General features: G+C 42.0%; 1 protein-coding gene across 2 annotated transcripts in view; it reads left to right on the top strand.

Annotated features, from left to right (window-relative positions):
- The window catches only part of ORC5 (origin recognition complex subunit 5), a 108,966-nt gene that overhangs the window by 62,849 nt on the left and 18,932 nt on the right, over positions 1–27,185 (top strand). For both annotated transcript variants that reach the window (XM_077492854.1, XM_077492853.1), the window contains 4 exons: positions 10,022–10,133; positions 11,997–12,127; positions 13,726–13,774; positions 22,414–22,504. In XM_077492854.1, coding sequence (XP_077348980.1) covers positions 10,022–10,133; positions 11,997–12,127; positions 13,726–13,774; positions 22,414–22,504 — 383 coding nt within the window. The remainder of the gene's footprint in view (positions 1–10,021; positions 10,134–11,996; positions 12,128–13,725; positions 13,775–22,413; positions 22,505–27,185) is intronic.

Genomic DNA, 27,185 nt, shown 5'->3' with positions numbered 1-27,185 from the left:
GCGGACCAAAAAAAGGGTCCCGTGCGAGTTTGCGGCGGGTGCGACACGAATTCAGCCATACTATCTGTATGGCTGAACTCGAATCGCACAGAGATCGGATGTGATTTGCACTGCAGTGCGGTGCGAATCACATCCGTTCTCAAACCGCTGCAATGTGAACCCAGCCTTAGTGACACTGGCGACGGGGGGTGATCACGGGGTTAAACCTTTATTGGGGGGGTTAGGGGGGTACCTTAGAACTAAAGGGGGCTAACCCTAACTGCCCTAACAGTTATTACAGTCACAAATGACACCAATGCAAAAAAAAAAAAAAAAAAAAAAAGCAATTGGTGTCACTGTGACTGGGGGGGCAGGGGTAATTGGGGGGGTGATCGGGGGGTAAAGGGGGGGTGTGAGTGTGCCTGGCATGTTCTACTGTATGTGTGGTGTGTTGGTGCAACTCACCGAACCTCTCTCCTCGGTGCCGGAATGAAAAATACCGACACGGAGGAGAGAATACATCACTTCCTCTCCTGTGTTTACATTACAGGAGAGGAAGTGATGTCACGGAGGATTTCCATTCGTCGAGAGCGATCGCGAGGGGGTGGCCATGAATGAATGGCCGCCCCCTCATCCCGGATCGCTCTCGAAGAAATGTCGACCGCCGCAGGCACCGGGGGGGGGGGGGCCCGTTCGGGCCCCCCACCCGCGGGCAGGCAGGGACTTATATATACGCCCATATGCCTGCCCGTGCCATTCTGCCGACGTATATCGTCGTGCGGCGGTCGGCAAGTGGTTAAGGACAGAGCTAGGGCTGCAACTAACGATTATTTTAATAATCGATTAGTTGGCCGATTATTGTTTCGATTAATCGGCTAATAACCTTAAAAAAAAAAAAAAAAATAAAAAAAAATCGTGGTGTATAATTTAGTTAAAAAAAAAAAGTCAATTTATTTTTAAATATCTCTATACAGTGGTAAATATAAATAACCAACTATATGGTTAGGGAGCAAAATATCTAATCCACTCTGAGAATAACAGACAGAAGAGATATACTGTATATACTATTAGAGGAGATCTACTGTATATACTATTAGAGGAGATATATACTATTAAAGGGTGAATTTGGTAAATATCATCAGACTCGCATCAAATTTTTTTATTTAAAAAACAATGTCTTCCTTCAAAAAAATGTAATTTTAAGAAAGTTCGTTCAATTTTCTAATTGTTAGTGGGGTCAAACCAACATTAATTTTCAACCACAGTGAAAATTTGGAAATCGCTTCCTGGTCAAAGGAATTTTCAGACAGTGTATGTGGTTTTCATTCAGAAATTATATTCATTTTAAAAACAGAATGTTAAATACCGTATATACTCGAGTATAGGCCGACCCGAATATAAGCCGAGGCCCCCAATTTACCCCCCAAAAAACTGGCAAACTTATTGACTCGTGTATAAGCCGAGGGTGAGACATGCCTGTCCATCCCTGTGTGTGTGTCCGTCCATCCCTGTGTGTCCGTCCATCCCTGTGTGTCCGTCCATCCCTGTGTGTGTGTGTGTCCATCCATCCATCCCTGTGTGTGTGTGTGTCCATCCATCCATCCCTGTGTGTGTGTGTGTCCATCCATCCATCCATCCCTGTGTGTGTGTGTGTCCATCCATCCATCCATCCATCTGTGTGTGTGTGTGTCCATCCATCCATCCATCCATCTGTGTGTGTGTGTGTCCATCCATCCATCCATCCATCCCTGTGTGTGTGTGTCTCCATCCATCCATCCCTGTGTGTGTGTGTCTCCATCCATCCATCCCTGTGTGTGTGTGTCTCCATCCATCCATCCCTGTGTGTGTGTGTCTCCATCCATCCATCCCTGTGTGTGTGTGTATCCATCCATCCCTGTGTGTGTGTGTCCCCATCCATCCATCCCTATGTGTGTGTGTGTGTGTGTGTGTGTGTGTGTGTGTGTGTGTGTCCCGAGCCTGTGTCCCGAGCCTCCGTCCCGTGCCTTGCCTCCTTGCCTCCGTCCCGTGCCGTGCCTTGCCTCCTTGCCTCCGTCCCGTGCCGTGCCTTGCCTCCTTGCCTCCGTCCCGTGTCGTGCCTTGCCTCCGTCCCGTCCCGTGCCGTGCCTTGCCTTGCCTCCGTCCCGTGCCTTGCCAGGATCGCCGCTCTTCGTCGGCGCCTCGGCGGCCATTCTAAAATTCAAAAGCCGCGCCTCCGCCTTCGCCTGTGATAGGCGGAACACTGAATTTCCCAGCAGCCTGTGTTCCGCCTATCACGGACATCGTCTCATCCTCGTCCGTAGTACGAGGATGAGCGGATGTCCGTGATAGGCGGAACACTGACTGCTGGGAAATTGAGTGTTCCGCCTATCACAGGCGGAGGCGCGGCTTTCGAATTGTAGTATGTCCGCCGTCTGTCTGCTCGATACGCTGATCGAGCAGTCAGACGGCGATGACTCGAGTATAAGCCGAGGGGGGCACTTTCAGCCTCAAAAAAGAGGCTGAAAATCTCGGCTTATACTCGAGTATATACGGTACAAGTGAAAATTTCAAACAAGCAACATTCATTCAATCAGCGAATATACAAAGTGGCCAGCATAAGGCTTGGTATACACCTATGCAATTTGCTTTTGATCTGTTTCTGCAGTGCTTTTTGCTGTGAGTTTTGAATTTTGCGCATGTGGTTTTGCTGCGATTTAAGTTTTTTGCATTTTTTTGGGCCAATTTGCTGTTGGGCAGATTAACCACTTCAGCCTCGGACCAATAAACACCTTAAGGACCAGAGGTCTTTTTCCACTTTCGCACTGCGCTGCTTTAACTGGTAATTGCGCGGTCATGCAATATTGCACCCAAACGAAATTTGCGTCCTTTTCTTCCCACAAATAGAGCTTTCTTTTGATGGTATTTGATTGCCTCTGCGTTTTTTTTTTTTTGCGATATAAATGGAAAAAGAGCGAAAATTTTGAAAAAAAAGATATTTTCTTCTTTTTGTTATAAGAAAAATCGAATAAACTAAATTTTAGTCATACATTGAGGGCAAAATTTATTCAGCCACATGTCTTTAGTAAAAAAAAATGTCAATAAGCGTATATTTTTTGGTTTGCGCAAAAGTTATAGCGTCTACAAACTAGAGTACATTTTCTGGAATTTACACAGCTTTTAATTTATGACTGCCTATCTCATTTCTTGAGGTGCTAAAATGGCAGGGCAGTACAAATCCCCCCCAAATGACCCCATTTTGGAAAGTAGACACCCCAAGGAAATTGCTGATGGGTATGTTGAGCCCATTGAATATTTATTTTTTTTGTCCTAAGGGATTGAATAATGACAAAAAAAAAAAAAAAAATTTTTTTTACAAAAAGTTGTCACTAAATGATATATTGCTCACACATGCCATGGTTATATGTGGAATTGCACCCCAAAATATATTCCGCTACTTCTCCCGAGTATGGGGATACCACATGTGTGGGACTTTTTGGGAGTCTAGTCGCGCACGGCACCCCGAAAACCAATCACCACCTTCAGGATTTCTAAGGGTGCAAATTTTTGATTTAACTCCTCACTACCTATCACAGTTTCGAAGGCCATAAAATGCCAAAATAGCACAAAACCCCCCAAAATGACCCCATTTTGGAAAGTAGACACCCCAAGCTAATTACTGAGATGCATGTTGAGTCCATGGAATATTTTATATTTTGCCACAAGTTGCGGGAATATTACAAACTTTTTTTTTTTGCACAAAGTTGTCACTAAATGATATATTGCTCACACATGCTATGGGCATATGTGAAATGACACCCCAAAATACATTCTGCTGCTTCTCCTGAGTACGGGGATACCACATGTGTGGGACTTTTTGGGAGTCTAGTCGCGTACGGGACCCCAAAAACCAATCACCACCTTCAGGATTTCTAAGGGTGCAAATTTTTGATTTAACTCCTCACTACCTATCACAGTTTCGAAGGCCATAAAATGCCAAAATAGCACAAAACCCCCCCAAATGACCCCATTTTGGAAAGTAGACACCCCAAGCTATTTACTGAGAGGCATGTTGAGTCCATGGAATATTTTATATTTTGCCAAAAGTTGCGGGAAGATTACAAACTTTTTTTTTTTTTGCACAAAGTTGTCACTAAATGATATATTGCTCACACATGCTATGGGCAGAAGTCAAATTACACCCCAAAATAAATTCTGCTGCTTCTCCCGAGTACGGGGATACCACATGTGGGGGACTTTTTGGGAGCCTAGCCACGTACGGGACCCCGAAAACCAAGCACTGCCTTCCGGATTTAAATATAAAATGCTACCAAAAAACCTGTTAGCGATGGCAGGGATCAGGCCTGACTCTGCGATCGCTGCAGTTATGTGTTTAGTGTTTTGTAAGTGACAGTGATCGATCGATACTGCACTTGGGTGGGCTGGGCAGAGGGGCAAAACGCAGGTGCTAGCAGGTATCTGGGCTGATCCCGCTAACAATGCGTTTTTTTGGAACCCTAAACTGCTGGGGACGCTAGTATAGATCTGATCAGATCAGATATTGATCTGTTCAGATTCTATACCACTAGGGGAGGTTTATGCTTTGCGCGTGGGTGTTAACGGTACTGGCACTAACCTAGCGCTGCCTGGGGCGACGCAGACCCTGACCCTAAAACCTAATTGATATCACCCGCCGGGTGATCAGGGGGTTAAACCTTTATTGGGTAATAAATGGTGGGTGCCCTGATGCTATAAAAAACAAACTAACCAGAGTCACCCGTAACACTTATACGGTGATCAGTGGTGAAAGGGTTAACTAGGGGCAATCAGGGGGTTCAAATTTTTATTAGGTAGTATATGGGGGTCCCTGGCGCTATATAAAAACCTGACGGGGAACCTAAATAACTAACTGGCTAACCAGCGTCACCAGTGACACTTATACTGTGATCGCTGGTGAAAGGGGGTGAAAGGGTTAACTAGCAGCAATCAGGGGGTTAAAACCATTATTGGGTAGTATATCGGGGTACCTAGCGCTATAAAAACCTGGCGGTGAACCTAAAAAAATAACTAGCTACCTAGCGACACTGATGCAGCGATCAGAAAAATGATCGCTTAGTGACACTGGCAAAAGGGGGTGAAAGGGTTAACTAGCGGCAATCGGGGTTAAAACCATTATTGGGTAGTATATCGGGGTACCTAGTGCTATAAAAACCTGGCGGTGAACCTAAAAAAATAACTAGCTACCTAGCGACACATGCAGCGATCAGAAAAATGATCGCTTAGTGACACTGGCAAAAGGGGGTGAAAGGGTTAACTAGCGGCAATCAGGGGGTTAAAAACATTACTGGGTAGTATATCGGGGTACCTAGCGATATAAAAACCTGGCGGTGAACCTAAAAAAATAACTAGCTACCTAGCGACACTAGCGACACATGCAGCGATCAGAAAAATGATCGCTTAGTGACACTGGCAAAAGGGGGTGAAAGGGTTAACTCTAGGGGCAATCAGGGGGTTAAATCTTTATTGGGGGGTGATAGGGGGCTACCCTGGACCTAACACTAACTGTCCTGACAGTTTTTACTTTCACAACTGACACTGAATGCATTGATCAGTAAAGAAATGATCAATGCAATCAGTGACACTGTGACTGGGGGGGGGGAGGGGGGGCGGGGGGCGATCGGGGGGGGGATCGGGGGGGGGGGGTTTGTGTGTCTGTGTGTACCTACATGTCAGTGTAGTGTTGGTGCACACTTACTATTAGTCTTCTCCTCGTAGTCCGGTCAAAAAGACCGCCCCGAGGAGAATGACATCACTTCCTCCTTCCTGTGTAAACAATACACAGTGGGAGGAAGCTTCTCATTGGCCAGGAGCGATCCAGAGGGGGTGGCCGAAAACGAACGGCCATCCCCTCATCACGGAGCGCTCCTGGACCGAATCGGACCGTCGTATCCAGCGGGAGGGGGTCCGATTGGACCCCCCACCCGCTGGAAGGCAATCGCGTACATCTACGTGATTGTGCCTGCCTGTGCCATTGTGCTGACGTACAATGGCAATACGGCGGTCCTGAAGTGGTTAAAAAACACAAATTGCTGCAAAAATGCATTACATGCTTTTCTGCAGCTTTTCCATTTAACTATATTGAACCAAAAAAACTGTTTTGCGTAAAAAAATAAATAAATAAAGTCCCTGGCCCTGTCCAAATACACAGCAGCTGAAAAAGCATGGATGTGAGCATGTCCCATAGGACACCATGTAACTGAACTGTAGTGCATTTCTGCAAAAAGCACTAAAAGGTATGAACCAGGTCTGAGACATTTAGTAACATAGTGGGGTTGAAAAAACTAAAATGAGCCCTTTTATAGTACAAAAAAAGCAGATAATCACTATTGTAAGGGGGTTCATTTTTTTACTGTAGAACTGTGAAAGTAATATTTACAGTAGCGATTTGCTCTTCTTTTTTTATTTATTAATTTTTTTTTCTATAAGGCCCCTTTCACACTGACGTTCTGTTGAGGCCCGCCTGTCAGTTTTTCAGGCGGACCTGAACGGGTGCTCCATAGAGCTCTATGGAGCGTCGGATGTCAGCGGTGACATGTCCGCTGACATCCGACCTGCTCCGATCCGAAAAAGTGTAACGGAGGAAAAAGCTATGATGACTGCAGTCCGTCGTCATCCAATCTCCCATAGGGGAGAGCGGCGCTGTGACAGGTCTGTCCCTGCGCAGTGTGCAGAGACGGACCTGTCATCTCCCTGCTCAGCGGGGATCGACGGAGTGATCCCTGCTGAGCAAACGGATATCCACGGGGCGGATCAGAACTGATCCGCCCCATGTGAAAGGACCCATAAGGGTTAATTTTCTTTTTTTTTTTTACCCCATTATGCTACTGGCCAATTAATCGATTTATGAAAATAGTAATCGATTAATTTCATAATCGATTAGTTATCGATTCGACAGGTGTGCCAGCAATCGAGTCTGTCCCAAAGACTCAATATAAAAAAGCAGAAGAGGGATTGCTGCACAAACAAAAGTAAATTTATTGATAAAGTTTACATCACATCAGGTATAATTCAGGTAACGTTTCGGGCTAAGCATGATATCGCCCTTCCTCATGACCACATACCTGCAATAAAAATTGTAACCAACTTCACATATAAAGGCTTATAGCTCACATCTATCATTAATCAGTTAATTACATTCAGCTGGAATCAATCTCCACAAACCACCCCTTGTATCTCTCATACATCATTTTTATATCTATGGGTATATCTGAACAATAGCTAAAAAACGGGACAAAAGGACGCCTTCCCTTGAAGATAGTATGCTGAATCATGTAGTTCATCCAAAAAAATACAAAGAAAACATAATCAATGAATCATCAAAATTAATTTGTATATTCACATACCATGAAAAAAACTAAACTACAAACAAAGAAATTTCATAACATGTGGCCGTATCAGCCAATATCTGGCAGATCAGTCAACACATATAGAGACTTATACCATCATAATATTTAGGATATAAAGAGTCTAAGCGATTTATCCAGTAAACTTCTCTTTTTCTCAATTCCAATTCTCTATTCCCCCCACGTCTATTAGTTGGAATACCATCGATTACCATATATCTCAATTGAGAAACCGAATGGTTCATTTCTAAAAAATGTCTAGAGAGAGGTAATTTATAATTTTTATCCCTAACAGAATATTTATGTCTAGCTATTCTGTCTTTGACTTTTTGTGTGGTTTCACCTACATAGATCAAACCACACGGACATTTGATGATGTATATGACATATGTAGATTGACATGTGAAATGATCTTTTATAGGGATATTGTAACCTTGAGTCGGATGATTAAAGGACTTCCCCTTAATCATGCTAGAACATTGAATACATGACAAACAAGGAAATTAACCATAATTAGGAGGTCCTAAAAAAGTAACCCGTGAAGTGGGTGCCCTATACTGGTCAGATCTTACCAATCGATTGTATATGGTCCTACCCTTACGGTATGAAGGTAAAGGGGAGTAACGAAACTCGGGGACAGAAGGATAATTTTTGCTTAATATGGACCAGTGTTTTTTAATAATATTATTAACTTTATTAGAGAAGGGATGAAACTGAGAGATGAAGGGGAGCCTAGGACAGGAATTTTTTTTCTGACCAGGAACCAAACAGTTAATATATTCATTAAATAACCATAGCGATTCACTGTCGCCTACCATGGGTGAGAGCTTTATATTATTGGTTATGATATTTGTTTAGTAGTGTTCATAAAATTTGGGTAGAGTTTATCTCAAAGTGCAGCTCTTCTATTTCCATGTATATGTTCTGAGTGTGTGTATAATATATATTATACAGTGCCTTGCGAAAGTATTTGGCCCCCTTGAACTTTTCAACCTTTTGCCACATTTCAGGCTTCAAACATAAAGATATAAAATTGTTATTTTTTGTGAAGAATCACCAACAAGTGGGACACAATTGTGAAGTGGAACGAAATCTATTGGATTTTTGAAACTTTTTTTTAACTAATAAAAAAATGAAAAGTGGGGCGTGCAAAATTATTCGGCTCCCTTGCGTTAATACTTTGTAGAGCCACCTTTTGCTGCGATTACAGCTGTAAGTCGCTTGGGGTATGTCTCTATCAGTTTTGCACATCGAGAGACTGAAATTCTTGCCCATTCTTCCTTGCAAAACAGCTCAAGCTCAGTGAGGTTGGATGGAGAGCGTTTGTGAACAGCAGTTTTCAGCTCTTTCCTCAGATTCTCGATTGGATTCAGGTCTGGACTTTGACTTGGCCATTCTAACACCTGGATACGTTTATTTGTGAACCATTCCTTTGTAGATTTTGCTGTATGTTTGGCATCATTGTCTTGTTGGAAGATAAATCTCCGTCCCAGTTTCAGGTCTTTTGCAGACTCCAACAGGTTTTCATCCAGAATGGTCCTGTATTTGGCTGCATCCATCTTCCCCTCAATTTTAACCATCTTCCCTGTCCCTGCTGAAGAAAAGCAGGCCCAAACCATGATGCTGCCACCACCATGTTTGACAGTGGGGATGGTGTGTTGAGGGTGATGAGCTGTGTTGCTTTTATGCCAAACATATCGTTTTGCATTGTGGGCAAAAAGTTTGATTTTGGTTTCATCTGACCAGAGCACCTTCTTCCACATGTTTGGTGTGTCTCCCAGGTGGCTTGTGGCAAACTTTAGATGAGACTTTTTATGGATATCTTTGAGAAATGACTTTCTTCTTGCCACACTTCCATAAAGGCCAGATTTGTGCAGTGTACGACTGATTGTTGTCCTATGGACAGACTCTCCCACCTCAGCTGTAGTTCTCTGCAGTTCATCCAGAGTGATCATGGGCCTCTTGGCTGCATCTCTGATCAGTCTTCTCCTTGTCTGAGCTGAAAGTTTAGAGGGACGGCCAGGTCTTGGTAGATTTGCAGTGGTCTGATACGCCTTCCATTTCAAAATGCAATTGTACAATTGTAATTGTAATTGTAAATTGCAATTGTACTTGCACAGTGCTCCTTGGGATGTTTAAAGCTTGGGAAATCTTTTTGTATCCAAATCCGGCTTTAAACTTCTCCACAACAGTATTACAGACCTGCCTGGTGTGTTCCTTGGTCTTCATGATGCTCTCTGCGCTTTCAACAGAACCCTGAGACTATCACAGAGCAGGTGCATTTATACAGAGACTTGATTACACACAGGTGGATTCTATTTATCACCATCAGTAATTTAGGACAACATTGGATCATTCAGAGATCCTCGTTGAACTTCTGGAGTGCGTTTGCTGCACTGAAAGTAAAGGGGCCGAATAATTTTGCACGCACCACTTTTCAGTTTTTTATTTTCTAAAAAAGTTTAAAATATCCAATAGATTTAGTTCCACTTCACAATTGTGTCCCACTTGATGGTGATTCTTCACAAAAAATTAAAATTTTATATCTTTATGTTTGAAGCCTGAAATGTGGCAAAAGGTTGAAAAGTTCAAGGGGGCCGAATACTTTTGCAAGGCACTGCATATCTTACAAATGGTGATCTTTGTCTCTCTACATTTTGTAGACACAGAGTAACGTGACAGTGATATTCCTGACTGAAATCGTTTGGGAAACCTTCCGACCAAACACTGGATGCTTTGAGCCTGTAACCATATACTTTACTGACTACAGCAAAGGTATTTTCTCCCTTATTTGTCATTGTAAACATCCTTTTGTATTTTGTGACACAACACAAATCTGCCCTTTATTTCTGATCTCCTCACAGCTAGCATGAAATAAAGAAGTGCAGGGCTGATAATGGTGAAGATGACCATATCCTAAGCTGGGCCAAGTTAATTTTGTTGCTTATAGGACCATGAAGTCGCATTACTCATATACATACATGTCAATTTAATGACCAGGTGTACCCAGTCCTTGTTGACTCGCATAAGATGTACTGCATAATAAGCTGGAATCTCACCCAGCAGCACATGTAGAAAAATGTGAGAACCTAAAACTACAGTAAAGTTGCATCTTGCAGAAGAGACATGCAATAAAACAAGCTTATCTGCTTGTTCACAATCTTTAAAATTCTCTGCACGTCTCGGTGCTGGAATGACTAAACGCCTGTGCGCATGTGCAGGAGTTACATCATCCCCGTCTAGCCAAAGAAGGCAGCCAAAAATTCTATGCCTGAAAGAAGCCAGGGAGAAGATGTTGGCACCATGTAGCTGCAGACTTTAATTTTACTTTAAGGCCACTTTCACACTGAGGCGCTTTACAGGCGTTTTAGCTCTAAAAATAGCACCTGCAAAATACCTCTGTCACTCCAGTGTGAAAGCCTGATTGCTTTCACACTGGAGCGATGCGCTTGTAGGACGTTAAAAAATGTCCTGCAAGCAGCATCTTTGGGTCGGTTTAGGTTTAAAACGCCCCTGCCCATTGAAATTAATGGGAACCGCTGCCGAAGCACCACTACATGGGTGCTATTAAACCCTTTTTCGGGCCAAAAAGTGCCCCTAAAACGATGGTTAAGCATTGTGACGGATCTCGTATACCTTTGCTACCCTCCTCTGCCAGACCTGTGTCTCCTGTCCTCCAAACGCACCCGCAGACTCGCCGTAACCAGCCCTTAACCCCTCAATCCCGAGACAAGCCACACAGGTGTTAAGGTTGAACATGGAGAGCATAGACTGTTTTATTAAATACAAAAACATACACCTTTAAACACACTTAGGGACACTCCCCTTAGCCTTGTCATAGAGGTGGTAGGGGACAAGAAAGAATCAATGGGGAACTCAACACTTGTATATGGAAACAGAAACTACAGTTTAATCACATAAAGGGATTATGATGAGCAGGCAGCACTTCCTTACACATCCCCTGCTGGGAGATGTCTCCAGACCTTTGTCTATGTGCCTTGACCCAACACAAGTAAACAAAGCAACCGGGGGGGGGGGGGGAGGGAGGGAATGTAGCATTACGTTAAATTATCTCGGTGCCATTTTGTCCCCCAGTCTCTTCTGGGCCATAGTCTGTGGGCAGGAGGCCAGCCCACAGTCCCTTCCAAAACATTCAGTGACAGTGGGTCCTGTCACAAGCGTCGCTAAAACTAGCGGTGCTTTACCACTGCCCCTTCACCATCACAGTGTGAAAGTAGCCTAAAGCTGAACTCCGGGATAAGCAGAGATTGCCTGAATACAAGTAATATGAGTATTCTTTGTTAAGTCTTGGTGTTTTTTTTTTTTTTTTTTTTATGTATTTCTTACAGATTTGTGCAGTAATCCAGTTTGAAAATGTTCCTGTATTAAAACTAGTCACTGCTGTTCTTTCTCCTAAATGTCTGTTTAGCAGCAGCAGTGTACATGAGGCCTAACTCTTCACTGAATGTAGACCTTGACACTTAGATTATAAACCTGATGTTTGTTGATAATTCAATACAGCTTTTGTGAAAAAAAAAAAAAAAAGAAAAGCAGATCACATTTATGGCGTTTACAGATTTTACCTGTTGCTGGGATATGCTCTGTAAAATGTTATCATTCTATACTTCCCATTTATAGTGGAACTACAAAAAATTCTATCCAGTGACTATCCCGAGGAGTACTCGCCTGAGTTCTATGCATCATACATCAATATTCTGCTGGGTGTCTTCTACACTGTGTGCAGGGACATTAAGGAACTCCGACATTTGGTAAGATGTTTTAATTGAAGTTGCATTATTCCTAGCATGGCTAGACACAAACAACATTATAATGCAAAGATTTGTGAATTGAAAGAAAAACTCTAAGTTCTCATTGTTTTACTGTGCAATATTATTTTATAGCTTTTATAAAGCAGTGCAGAGCTTGTCAGTCACTGTAACATACCAGACACATGTTTTTTTTTTTTTTTTCTCTGACTGATCACCTTTTAGCCTAGCACAGACAGAAGGTAGATGATAACTTCCAATTAAAAAACACGACTTTTTCTCCTGGTGGGAGTATTTGTTTAATATTTTATATGTCAAGTGTACTTCATAGATGTATATATAAAAAAGCAGCGAATATGACATTTACCAAGGATTTGGTGGAGGTGTATCTTCCTGGTACAATTGTTTTAAATTGCAGTGAGAGATTCACCTACAGTGAATTTGTGGTTAACCGTGCATTCCTTGCTTTGAGTATGCCCCCTCCGTGTGTTTACTATGAAGGATCAGATGGTTTAAGAATGTCATGTCATGTAATGTTCAGCCAACTGGTGTAACGATTACTGAAATTACTAGGGCTCTATTTACACCTGAGCTGCTGCAGCACATTTGAAAAAAAAACATTTTTTCAGTGGAGTGTATTTGGAGTGGCACCATTCATTTGAATGGGCCTCCATCCACTCCAAAAACGCTCCAAAGAAGCTCATGTACCAAATTTTGGAACAGAGACCGAAGCCGTTGCGATTTTTGCTGCAATTGTAGCACGTCTTGTCGCTCGATAACCGTGACATGATCGCACTGTATTTGGAGTGCCATTCATAAATAATGGCATTGTAAATGCATTCCTCGTTTTGCGCCCACGATGGAGTCTTAAGCCTCATACACATGATCGGATTTTCCGACGGGAATTGTGTGTTGAAAGGCTGTTGGCAGGAAATCCTACCATTTGTACGCTGAATCAGACAATTGTCGGATTATCCGCGGACAAATGTTGGATGGCAGGCTTTAAAATTTTCCGCGGACACCGGTCTGTTGTCAGATTTTCCTATCGTCTGTACAAAGTCCGTCAGCCAAAAGTCCAAAGTACAAACACGCATGCTCGGAATCGATGCTCACCAAACACAACATTAGCAGAAGGTATCCAAAGGTTGGCGCTAAAGAGCTGAAAACCACTACGTTCGTCTATGTTGGCTGACAATTGTGTGCCGTTTGTATGCAAGACAAGTTCCTGGCCAACGCCCTTCGGACAAAATCTGACGTTTTGTCTGCGCAAAATCCGATCGTGTGAATGAGGCTTTAGATTCTCTCTAAATTGTATTTTCAAATCATTTGAGTGCACATTTTTCGAGATAAAAATCAGATAGCTTTGAAACACTGGCCACAGTCAGCTTTATTATTTGGAGTCGTAAGTCAAATTTGTGGGTAATTTTTCTATTCTGGCTAGAAAATAACACAGGGAAAGTAATTAGTTGTTATACGTGATATATTTCCATTTTTCTTCTCTATAATTAACACAACAGCACAGTTATTCTGTTGGGTTTTTATAGTCTATTATTAATATTTTGTATGCATTGTTTTTTTTGTTTTTTTTTTGTTTCTTGCAGGCTGCTCTGAACTTTTCGAAATATTGCGAACCAGTGATCAAAGGAGAAGGCAAGTTTTAAGTGATTTTATTATTGCTATAGAAAAAGCCGCTTAAAAAAGCAGTTAACCAGCCTGATACATACCCCGAAAGCTTGTCCTGAAATATTTGTATGTTGGTGCAAATAAAAAAAAGTATCACGGACAGTACTCAATTTTCTCTTTTGGAGTTATGTTGTCATGCCTATGTGTCACCACTGGGGGCTGTATTGAGCACTCACTTACTGATGCTAGCACTGTGTCAGAAGCCTTCATTTCTCCTCTCCTCCGGCCACAAGCAGATCCTCCGGTAAGAAAAGGGGGTCTGGTTCTCCTCCTGCACCCCCAACGTTGTTTTTTTTTTTCCCCTTCGGGGGACTTATATGCCAAAAGCATTTCTGCATGGTTAAACATGGTTAAAAAAGCTTATGTATTCTGAATGGGAACATCCGGATAAACAAGATTATCCTCCTAAGTAATTTTCCACACTTTATCCTATGGAAGAAGATTTCTTTAAAAAATGGGGGGGGGGGGGTTCCAGCAATTGATGCTGCACTTGCCTCAGTGAACAAGAATATCACATGTCTGGTGGATAATGCGCTCATGTTAAAGGATCCAACAGATAAAAAGTTGGAACTTCTTTCTAAAAGCCATATGTCTTTAGCAAGTTCAGTAGCGCAGCCGGTTCTTGCTGCAATTGGTCTATCCCAGTCCATTAAGGAACAGTTTTTGGAGATACTTAAAATTCTGCCTGACCAGCAGGTCCAGCAATGGGCTGGTGTATCAGATGCACTATGTTTCACAGTAGATGCTATGAAAGATTCTATCATTTAAGTCTCACGGCTTATGCTTAGACAAAGATCTGGCAGGAACAATGTCAAGACAGATGGGTGGCTTCTGCAGTTTCTCTAGGTTACAAACTAGAGTTCCGAGAGTTTCCATCTCCTTGATTTCTAAGGTCAAATGTTCCCAAGGATCCAGAGAAAAAGAAGTCTCCTAGCTCTGGATCATCTATTATCCCAGTTGATGATATCAGAGGTTCCCTTAGGGGAATGGGACACAGGTTTCTATTCAAACCTTTTCACGGTTCCAAAACCGAACGGAGAGGTAAGACCCATTCTAGATCTCAAAGATCTGAATTGGCACTTAAACATCCGATCCTTTCACATGGATTCAATCCGATCGGTTGTTTCCATCCTGCAAGAAGGGGAGTTTTTGACTTCAATTCGATATCAAAGATTCATATCTCCACGTGCCAATATTTCACGCTCACCAGAAATTTCTGCGCTTCGAAATAGAAAATCACCATTTTCAGTTTGTGGCCCTGCCATTCGGTCTAGCCACAGCACCACGAGTATTCTCAAAGATTTTGGCACCCCCTTTAGTCAGATTAAGGGCTCAAGGCATAACGGTCCTAGCCTATTTAGACAATCTACTTTTAATAGATTATTCAGTCTCGAGTCTAAAGCGGAGTCTGGTCACAGCTCTAAACTACCTGGAATCTCTAGGTTGGATACTCAACCTAGAAAAATCCTCCCTAAAACCATCAAGGAGATTACAGTACCTGGGGCTGGTCATAGATACCATACAGAAGAAGGTATTCTTACCCCAGACAAGAATCGGTTCCATTATAGGACTAAGTCAACTTATCAAAGCAAAGAAAGGTCCTTCCATTCGGTTGTGCATGAGATTGTTGGGGAAAAATGGTGGCCTCCTTCGAGTCTGTCCCTTGCACGCAGTTTCACTTAAGACTGCTTCAAAACACCATCCTGTCGGCCTGGAACAAAGATTCAGGCCTTGGATTTTCCAATACGCTTTTACGTCAGAGCCTAAATTGGTGGTTGATATCCAGCAACCTCCAAAAGCGAAAATCTTTTCTATCAGTTTCCTGGAAAGTAGTGACAACAGATGCCAGCCTTCTAGGTGAGCAGTCCTGGAAGAAGATTCTGTCCAGGGGAGATGGTCGAAGTTAGAGGACTTTGCCTATCAACATTTTGGAGATTTGGGCAGTACGTCTGGCCCTAGAGTCTTGGACGGACAGACTACGGTATTGTCAGGATTCAGTCCGACAATGCCACAGCTGTGGCTTACATCAATCACCGGTGGGGGGGGGGGGGGGAGTCGTGCAGCCCAAAAAGAGGTGAATCATGTTCTAGCTTGTGCAGAATACAACATTCCTTGCCTGTCGGCAATATTTATTCCAGGAATAGAGAATTGACAGGCGGACTACTTAAAGCGGGAGTCCGCCGGGAGTTCCGCCGTTTTTTTTTTTTTTTTTTAAAAGCCACTTTAGGGTGGACCTCCACTTTAAGTCGCCAACACTTATTTCCAGGAGAATGTCAGAAATGGGGTATTCCGGACGTGGACCTGTTTGTGTCCAGATTCAACAACAAAGTCGACAACTTTGTGTCGAGAACGAGGGATCCACTAGCATGCGGAACAGACGCACTAGTCTTCCCATGGGATCAGTTTTCACTGATCTATGCATTTCTTCCAGTTCTGCTACTTCCGCGTCTTCTTCGCAGGATCAAGCAGGAGCAAAAGGAGGTAATTCTGGTGGCCCAGAAGATCTTGGTTTGCTGAGATCATAAAGATGGCAGTAGGAGTCCCTTGGGCTCTGCCATTATGACCAGACCTTCTCGCACAAGGTCCGGTATTCCATCCAACCTTACAGGTGCTAAATTTTAACGGTTTGGCTATTGAGACCCACATTCTAAAGGGTTGTCTCCTTCGATAGTGTCTACCTTGATTAATGCCAGGAAGCTGGCCTCTGGAATATTTTACTATAGAGTCTGGAAGGCATGTTTTTTGGTGTGGATCCAGGGGTTGGCACACCAGGAAATATGTCATAGGTAGGATTCTTGATTTCTTGCAAATGGGATCAGAAATTAGGCTGACAATGAGTACTATCAAGGGCCAGATCTCGGTCAGTATTTTTTCAACGGCCTCTTGCTTCCCACTCTGGTGCATAGCTTTCTTCAGGGGCTAACACGGATTAATCCCCTCTAAAGGCACCTCTAAATCCTTGGGCTTTAAATTTTGGTTCTTTTGACTAGAAAGTTAATCTTTCTGGTTGCCATTTCTTCTGCTAGAAGAGTATTGGAACTAGCGGCTCTTTCTTGTAAAGAGCCATATTTGATCATGCATAAGAATAAGGTGGTTTTACGTCCTCATCCTGATTTCCTACCAAAGGTGGTGACTGGTTTTCATTTAAATCAAGATATTGTTCTTCCTTCTTTCTTCCCAGAGCCATTATCTAGGGAAGTAGTGGTGCAACAGATTAAAAAACTCACGGATCGGATCGTTTCTCGGATCAGAGTCACGGATCGGATCCTTTTTCATAATTGAATTTGCAAAAACCTGTGAAAATTCCACCACCATATAGACCCCACTGTAGTATACATCTCCCCCACTGTAATATCCACGTCATCTCCCCCACTATAATATCCACGTCACCTCCCCCACTGTAATATCCACGTCACCTCCCCCACTGTAATATCCACGTCATCTCCCCCACTGTAATATCCACGTCCTCTCCCCCACTGTAATATCCACGTCCTCTCCCCCACTGTAATATTGGCTGAGCATGGCTGGGTATCACTGAGTATTGGTAGATTATGGACGGATGGCTGTGACTGCAATTGTCACAGAGCAGCGCAGTGGGCACTACAAATGCAGCCCACAGCGCTTTTCCCATCCGATATCTCCCCTCCACTGTACAGATCTGTACACAGAGGGGATAGAGGAACCGGAATCACCATGAGGCCGGTTTGTTTACAAGTGATCACTCGATTATTTGACGGAGTGATCACATTGTAAACGGCCGATGGGTGCACCAAAATGGCCGCCGCTCCGGAACTAGGAAGGTTGAGACCGCGGATTGTGGCGTGTGCCGATCCGAACGGGGTGACCTGTCATCAGTGACAATCCGTTGCACCCCTATAGGGAAGAGAAGGCACTTTGACCCTTTATGTAGTTAGAGCGATCAGAGCCTATTTAAAGGCGACTGTTCAGGTTCGCAAAACACATGTTTTATTTGTACTGCCAGAAGGCCCAAGAAGGGAACAGGCAGCATCAAAATCGACTATTTCCAAATGGATATGTCAAGTCATTATTCAGGCTTATGGCTTAAACAGGAAAATTCCTCCTTTTCATGTTAAAGCACACTCAACCAGGGCGATTAGTGCCTCTTGGGCGGTGCATCATCAGGCCTCTATGGCCCAGATCTGTAAGGGTGCAACTTGGTCTTCAGTTAATACGTTTACCAGATTTTATCAAATCGATGTTAAAGGTTATGAGGATTTTGCCTTTGGGCGCAGTGTTCTGCAGGCTACAGTATGAGTCCGCTGGCCTCCTTTTTTTGTTGTTTCTCCCTCCCTTCAGTTGCCATTGCTATGGGACATCCCACATAGTAAGTACTATGGCTCTATGTCCCCTTATGAAAGAAAAGAAAACAGGATTTTTAAAACGGCTTACCTGTAAAATCTTTTTCTTTGATGTACATCAGGGGACACAGAGGTCTCTCCCTTCTTGGTATACACTTGTTTTGCTTGGCTACAAAACTAAGGACTCCCAGTAGTGGCTGGGAGCTCAACACAGCACATCTTTACTCATGACCAACACCTTAGACCAGGGATCCTCAAACTACGGCCCTCCAGCTGTTGCGGAACTATACATCCCATGAGGCATTGTAAAACTCTGACATTCACAGACATGAGTAGGCATGATGGGAATTGTAGTTCCTGAACAACTGGAGGGCCGTAGTTTGAAGACCCCTGCCTTAGACACTGGTGAAAAAACTGAGGACTCCCAGTAGTGGGAGGGGTTATATAGGGAGTACACTTCTTGTCTTAGGGCGTGCCAGTGTCCATCACCTATCGGTGGCCCTATAACACACATAGTAAGTACTATGGCTCTGTGTCCCCTGATGCACATCAAAGAAAAGTTTACAGGTAAGTGGTTTTAAAAATCCTGTGTTTTTTTTTTTATATAATGTGGTTAGAGTTGACCTTCAAAGTAGGATATGTGAGTCAGTTGGCCTGGTTGGACCAATACGTTCATCTTAAGGGTTCTCCGCAGGTTTTCTGCTGGTTGCTTGTATGGAGAAAAGGTCTTGGCTCAAGTATAGTATAAAAGCGCTCTTAAGGCTGGGTTAACACTACACGCAGACCTGTCTCACTTTACATGCAGACCTGCCTCGTGAGTTTATGCCGGCCGGATGATGCCTTGCGGGTTGCCTCCGCTGACCTGTCCACCTCAGCTCCCGGGGATAGTGCTTCCGAATGGCTGGCAGCACCTGACTTTCAGCCACCATTACTTTAACCACTATGCTTAAGCATGTACTCTGGGTGGGGTTTTTTCTTATCACCCACCTCTATTCCATGTCTGAAATTAACAAACTATTTCTATACTATTTTTATTCTAGACAAGACACCTGCTTGCTCCTGACGAGTGGTACCTCAGCCACGAAACACGCAGAGCTACCAAATGTTGTGTATTTTACAAACTGTACCTAACTTTCCATAACTGTCATTAATGCTTTCTCTACCGGATATTCGAGCTACCTGTCATGCAGCCACGATCTCATTTATGGTTTTATATCAACATTTGGTATACTGTGGACATTTTTTTTGTGTTCATATTACTATGTATAGTTGTTTTACTTTGTTTACTGTACTTATCTATTCTTATATGGAATTGCTAATATTGTATGTATACTGTCTATTTATTAACCACTTCAGCCCCGGACCAATTTTCAGCCTAAGGACCAGAGGTCTTTTTACAATTTCGCACTGCACTGCTTTAACTGGTAATTGTGCAATCATGCAATGTTGTACCCAAACTAAATTTGCGCCCTTTTCTTCCCACAAATAGAGCTTTCTTTTGATGGTATTTGATTGCCTCTGCGATATTTATTTTTTACGATATAAAAGGAAAGTAGACACCCCAAGCTATTTACTGAGAGGCATGTTGAGTCCATGAAACATTTTATATTTTGCCACAAGTTGCAGGAATATTACAATTTTTTATTTATTTTTTTTGCACAAAGTTGTCACTAAATGATATATTGCTCACACATGCTATGGGCAGAAGTGAAATTACACCCCAAAATAAATTCTGCTGCTTCTCCCGAGTACAGGGATACCACACGTGGGGGACTTTTTGGGAGCCTAGCCACGTACTGGCCCCCGAAAACCAAGGATTTAAATATAAAACTCTACCAAAAAAAAAATCGGGGGGGGGGGGGGGGGAGGGAGGTGGGGGTGATTTGTGTGCCTATGTGTACCTACATGTCAGTGTAGTGTTTGGTGCACTTACTATGTGTTCTCCTCGCAGTCCGGTCAAAAAGACCGCCCAGAGGAGAATGACATCACTTCCTCCCTGCCTGTGTTTACACTACACGGGCGGGGGAAGCTTCTCATTCGCCAGGAGCGATCGAGAGGGGATGGCCAGAAACCAACGGCCGTCCCCTCACCCTGGATCGCTCCTGAAGCAAAACGGACCGCCGCAGCCAGCGGGAGGGGGTCCGATCGGACCCCCAACCCGCTGGAAGGCAAGCACGTACATGTACGTGCTTGTGCCTGTCTGTGCCATTCTGCCGACGTACATTGCCATGCGGCGGTCCTTAAGTGGTTAATCTTTATGACCTAATCAATAAATTTTCTCAATTGTTCACCAAATTTTACTTTATTGCACTCACGCACTTCATGTAAAGTCCCACCCTTTTTGCTCTCCTCATACTGGGTTGGGTCCAGGATTACCTGGGCTCAGAGGGAGGGAGTTGAATGATGCTGGCCATCAGACTGAGAATATCTAGTGGGAGCAAAAAAGTAGAGGACTAATTCTCTGGACTGAAGGTAAAGATTGCAGCAAAAGTTTTGATTTTTTTTTATTTATTTTTCATTTTTTGTCTGGCGTTCTGCTTTAAAATGGCTCCAACCCCTAAATAAATAGCTTTTTTTTTCCCTCATATGTCTTTTTTTTTTTTTTTTTTATGTTAATGCTACTGATCTCCTATAGTCTTTTTCAAACACTTCCTGTTGCCTTGTATTCTTTTCTGTTTCAGTTATTAAAGGGGAAGTCCAACCTGAGCTTTTTAGGCTGGGCTTCTCCTAAGGGTTACAGGAGTACAATTCGTTTTGCACTCCTGTGACCCGTTTTCAGAGGAGAGTGGTCTGAAGACCGCCCTCCGCTGATGTCACTGCCATCAGTCGAGGCAGCGTGTAATCCTGACTTCCGAAGTCTGGATTCGCCAGCTGCCTTGACTGATGGCAGTCTCAGTGAGCTGCTGAGATGGCCGCTCCCCGCCCCTCCACGGCTTAGCGCTCCAATGAGCGCGGAGAAACAGTCAGCAGCTCTCCTCGCGGGAATCTGAGAGCAACTAAGGCATGGGCAGGGTGAAAATGCAAGACTGCAGTTTGGGAAAATTCTCCCCCATAACAGGAAGTGCCTGAAAAAGAAAAACTTCAGGGCAGGATCATCAGGCATGATTTTATTGAAAGCTGCAGATGTAATACAATTGAAACCATTTCAATTACATTAACATGTTATAGCTTATGAGGTTTTTGTCATGGATTCGATTTACTCTTAAACTCCGGAATAGGCAAATATTGTCTAAATTTGGGCATGTCTATTTTTAAATCTTGGTGTGCTTTGTGTATTTCTTCCATATCTGTGCAGTAATACAGTGAAAATTTGCATTTGTGCATGAGCTTCCTGCAATAACTACTCACTCTGCATAGCAGGATACTGCTGCTCTCTCTCTGTGCAGTGTGATTAGTTTGTATCTGCCCTCTCCTGTAGTTTTCTTTAGGCAACCTGTAGTGGATGAGCCTGCTGGGTCTCTCTTCAGCTCTGCGCACAGTCTATGCGCAGCCCAGTGATGTCACTTGTACATTTACACAGTAATATCTGGGTTTGCAGAGGCATTTGTTGTGCACAAAGTGGACTTGCTGTATATATTTTGTGGTGTTGATGAGTATATTTAAATGTTTTTGTGCCCGGAGTTCAGCTTTAGTATTTATATTCTGGGTAATGCAGATAAAGCGGAACTTCAGTCTTTTTTTTTTTCGTCTTTCCAGCTATTAAATCCTCCACCCTTGTTTTTTCTGCCAGTAAATACCTTATACAGCCCACTTCCTGTTTCTTGTCTGGTAAAAAGCCTAGGCATGCACAGCTCTCACTAACTCTTTTGAAAGTTTGCCAGAAAGGGAGGGGGGATGAGTAGTAAAAAGGGCCAATGAGGGCTGCAGAGCTTGGAGCCGTGCATCTGTGTAAATCCAGGCAGTGAACAGGCAGCAGGTTCAGCTGCCCACAGTTAAAATTGTTGCAGCCATACTCGGTGGAGGGAGATTTCTGCAGCATATTTGGCAAGTACAGGATCGCAGTATATATAAAATAATATGCAAAGTGTTTGGAGGAAAGCTTCAGAATGGCAAAGATGGTTTTTATTACAAATTAAGTGAGCAGACTGCAGTTTCTCTTTAAAGCGGTTAAACTTCCCTGCTGCAAGACTGCAACAGAGAGAAGCAGAATCCAGACCCAGGAAATCCACATGAACCAACCTTTAACTTAATACTATTTTTATTTTTATTTTGTTAAACTGAGGTTTATTAACCTAATACTATTTAAGTGGAAAGACCATTATATTTAATATGTTTATATACTTTCAGCAAAGGAAGGCGATGCGCACAAGTTGTGGAGAAACATTGAGCCACATTTGAAGAGGGCCATGCAGACTATTTATCTTCGTGAGATTTCAAGGTATAAAGCCACATTTTTGTACGTCTCATGATCAGCAACCACATATGACCATATTCCATAAAATGTTCTTTATTCTAAAGACAAAATTATTATTATATATTTTTTGATGGGGAAGATTTAGAATACCTGTATTTGTATTTCTGCCTTTGCCTCTGCTGGTGACAGTTGTCACTGGGACTGTAGACCTGAGAGTAGAGCTGCACAATTTAATCATCAAGAATCGTTCTCGCAATCTTGACTAAAGTGTTTCACAATTCTTTCTATGCAAAGAATTCTCTCTGCTCTTCTGAAACCACAGCCCTCAAATCAGTTGAACTTAAAATGGAAGTAAACCCTTCCAAACAACTTTGACCTACAGGTAAGCCTAGATTAAGGCTTACCTGTAGGTCCAAGTAATATCTCCTAAACCTATATGGTTTAGGAGATATTTGCCCGAAAATGGGCACCGATGTCTACGGCGCATGCGCCGTAGACAGCGGCGCGCAGGCGCACTAAATGCGGCAAGTCCAAGAATGGATTTGCCAAATTTGTCTACTCCCGTGCGCATGCGCGGGAGTGACGTCATCGCGGCTCCGGCGAATGGCAGCGTCGGAGCTCCGAGACGCGACTCCCGTGCGCATGCGCGGGAGTGACGTCATCGCGGCTTCTCCGCTGTCATTCGTCGGAGCTGCAAGAGACGCCACAACCAAGATGGATGCGGCGGACTACAGGTGACAGCGGCGACTTCGCTGGCTCCTGTGTCAGGTAAGTGACACATAATGAGCTACTATGCGATGCATAGTAGTCCATTATGCTTTACCTTTGCAGGGAAAAAAAGAGGAAGTAAACCCATCAGGGTTTACTTCCTCTTTAAGTATAAACATTGTAACAATTTGCTAATGGTTTTAAGTTGAAATCTTTTTTTTTTTTTTGCTAGAAAATGACTTAGAACCCCCAAATATATTATATACACTGCAGTAAGTGCTAAGTGTGTCCTATTACCGATAGGCGGCGCACAAGTTGTGGTTCAGTCCAGAGAACATTATTAATATGTGTAATAATAGGGGGTGCTGTGAATAGTGACAATCTTAGTGCATAGACAAAATAAAGTGCATTGTGCTAATTAATTAATATAAACAATTTATGAATACTTTTCCAGTGTTAAATTGAACTTAACAGTGAATCAAATATTTCCTCAAAGCAAAGTCCATATATCTTTTGTGATGCGACTTCATTCCTTACACCATCACCAATGGCAAACTTAATGTAAATCACCCGGTGGATGTGAGTGAAATGCCTTTTCACCAGGCCACCATGACCTCCTTAACTAAAAAGTTCAGACCAGGCTGTTTATGTGGGTCAATTGTCGTGCTGATGTACCAATAGGGTTGTGGCTGGGAACCTTGTTCGTTCTTCACCGCAATATCCCATTAGTAAATGGCTGGAAATGGGACAATAGTGTAACATAGTTAATTTAAAAAAAAGGATAAAAACATAAGCCAAATGGCTGCTTACATTAGTCGGTGCCTTTTCCCGGCACTGAGGATAGCAGCATGAAACACCAGACAGATGGATTGTGCAGAGAGAGAACCACCGCTTCAGGCCGTTCCGCCAAGGTAAATACTTTTCTTCCAGACAGAGACCCCCAGGTGCTGGCTAATATATGCACAGATGAAGAACAACGGGAAAAACTGGACAGCCGCAATCCGGAAAGAATCTATTTTCTTGTGCCTTTTATTGCAAATTGAAGATCACATAATGCAGTCCACACCAAAAGTGATACAGAACAAGGTGCTGACGCGTTTCACACTATAAGTGCTTACTCATAGCTAATGCTCATTTTGAAATGAAAGTCAAATATATACTCTAGGATATACAACATGTGACTAGATAATTGATGAAGAAAACCCTCAACAGCTGAAGAACCACTGATGTGAGGTCTCTTCACATGTTGCTGAGCAATCAATCCCAAATCGAAAACCTATGATCGCATGGTTAGTAAGCAAAGCCAAAAACAAAAAAAGTGAATGGAAAATGATAAATGAATCCATGTGCAAATGGAAAATGTATATATGTGTTTTGTGTGCATCTATAAATAAATACGAAACAAAAATATCAATATCCATATATGTTCGATCGTAACAGATAAGTGAATAAAATAGAGGATTAAAAGACTAAAACAGTTTAAAAAAAGTAGAGAAATAATGTATGAAAGGATATACATATAGTGTAAATTTAATGTTTATATGAAAACGAGTAAAAAATTAAAAATGATAATATAATCACTTCTACACCATATAATAAAGTAAAAAGAACAGGTGCAGTTATTCAGGTGAGTAAAAAGAAGTGACAACGGATATGCGAAAAATTATAAATATGAAAAGTGTGTGTGTGTGTGTGTATATGTATATATATATATATATATATATATATATATATATATATATATATATATATATATATATATATATATATATATATATATATATATATAAAAATGTATGTAAAAGTAAATCAATAGATGTTCGTGATATCTCGCTCTCATAGTGGAAAAGACAAGAAAAGGGGATATCAACGTACCTACATTAAGCCCATATATAATATGATGCTAAAAAAATAATAAAGAAAAGTATATTGAGATCCAAAGGAACCATCTAATTGAGGGCGACTCCATAATGATGTAAAATATGTCAGTCCCTCTTGCAGGATTAAGTGCTTGAATGTAAGCCATATGTGGTTGATGGTCGTGTAATGTGTGTCTATGTCCGATAAAGATGGAATACATTTAATGATTAAAGAATGGGACAACATGTATCAAGACCTCAATATCTATAGGCAAAGATAATCATGTGTTTCTATCAATGTATATATATATAAACATATGGACCACTACCCATATTGATACCCCAGATCTTCACTATGCTCTAGGCACAATAAGAATAAAAATAAAAAACGAACATTGTGTGACCAAATACGTATATATAAAATCAGATGACACAAAATTACACAGAAAAGAAGAAAAGAAGAAATCAAATTAAATAACTTGTACAAAGATCTAAGCTGTGCTTACTCTACGGTTGTTACATCTGTTCCTCACTAAACCGTACAATGTGGCTCTTTGAAGTGTGAGGTAAAATAAAATTATATGAAAAATGTATAAAAAAAAATGTATAATTAGGACTATATATATATATATATATAATATACACACATACATACATATATAATGTATGTATTTTATAATTTTTCACATATTCGTTGTCACTTTTTTACTCACCTGAATAACTGTACCTGTTCTTTTTACTTATATGTTGTAGAAAGGATTATATTATAATTTTTATTTTTTACTCATGTTTTCATATAAACATTAAATTCACACTATATGTATATCCTTTTCATACATCATTTCTCTACTTTTTTCAACTTTTTTTTTTGTCTTTTATTGCTCTATTTTATTCACTTATCTGTTGCAATCGAACATATATGGATATTGATTTTTTGTTTAATATTTTTATATATATATATTATATGCACACGAAACACATATGTACATTTTCCATTTGCACATGGATTCATTTATAATTTTCCATTCACTTTTCTGGTTTTGTTTTTTACTTTGCTTACTAACCATGCGATCATATGTTTTTCATTTGGGATTGATTGCTCTGCAACATGTGTGGAGAGTATATATTTGACTTTCATTTCAAATGATCGTTGGCTATGAGTAAGCAGTTATTATAGTGTGAAACGTGTCAGAACCTTGTTCTGTATCACTTTTGCTGTGGACTGTGTTATGTGATCTTCAATTTGCAATAAAAGGCACAAGAAAATAGATTATTTCCAGAGTGCGACTGTCCAGAGTTTTCTCCTGTTCTTCTTCAGATGGATTGTGCAGCCGTCCAGCTTCCACTTGCTAGACCGGCGTGCGTTCCACCACTGTGGTGTAGTGAAACCGGAAGTGGCCAGAAATGATGTGACTGTGATGTTCCTCAACGCGCGTTTCTTCTTACAACGTCATCAGAAAGCGTTAAGATGGGAAACAACAATGTTAGTGCTTGCATGGAACAACGTGAACAGTTGTGATGAGGCTTCTTGTGAACTAAGGCATAAAATCAACAGATCTACAGAAGACCTCAAGTACAGTACAGTGATGAGACGCTCAGCCGAAGTAAGGGATTTGAATGGTGTAAACGTTTCGAAGATGGCCATACCTCCATCAGTGATGGCCCACAGCAGTCATTCCTGTGAACATTCAGCACGTGGGACACCCGATCCTGGATAACAGAGACAAATCTTTCTGAATTTTTCTGATGACGTATTGAAGCAGGCTGTCCTAGGATAGTTCAGGAGTACCGACAAATCGTTCTATGCCAAAGCTTTCCAGGCATTAGTGAAATGCAAGGATAAATGTAGCAGGGGAGTATGTTGAAAAATGAATGCAGTTTCCACTCTTTGTTCTTTTATTATATAAACTCAAAAGTCCTGGTTTGACTTGAATGCCCCTCGTAAATGACACTGACTTCTATCTTTTTTTTCTGTTTTTATTTTGGGCGTAATGGTAATGCTTATATTAGTTACAAACCACCAGGGTGACGCCTTATCCCAAAATGTTCAGGGCCTAAAAGGTTAATTTGCAATACCTTTGTTGAAATGTTGCTTTCTTCCCTGTGCATATATATATATATATATATATATATATATA

Source organism: Lithobates pipiens, unplaced genomic scaffold (assembly GCF_037356315.1).
Source record: "Lithobates pipiens isolate NorthernLeopardFrog02 unplaced genomic scaffold, aLitPip1_a1.2 Scaffold_19, whole genome shotgun sequence".
Lineage (NCBI taxonomy): Eukaryota > Metazoa > Chordata > Amphibia > Anura > Ranidae > Lithobates > Lithobates pipiens.
This window is presented reverse-complemented; position numbering and strand designations above follow the sequence as displayed.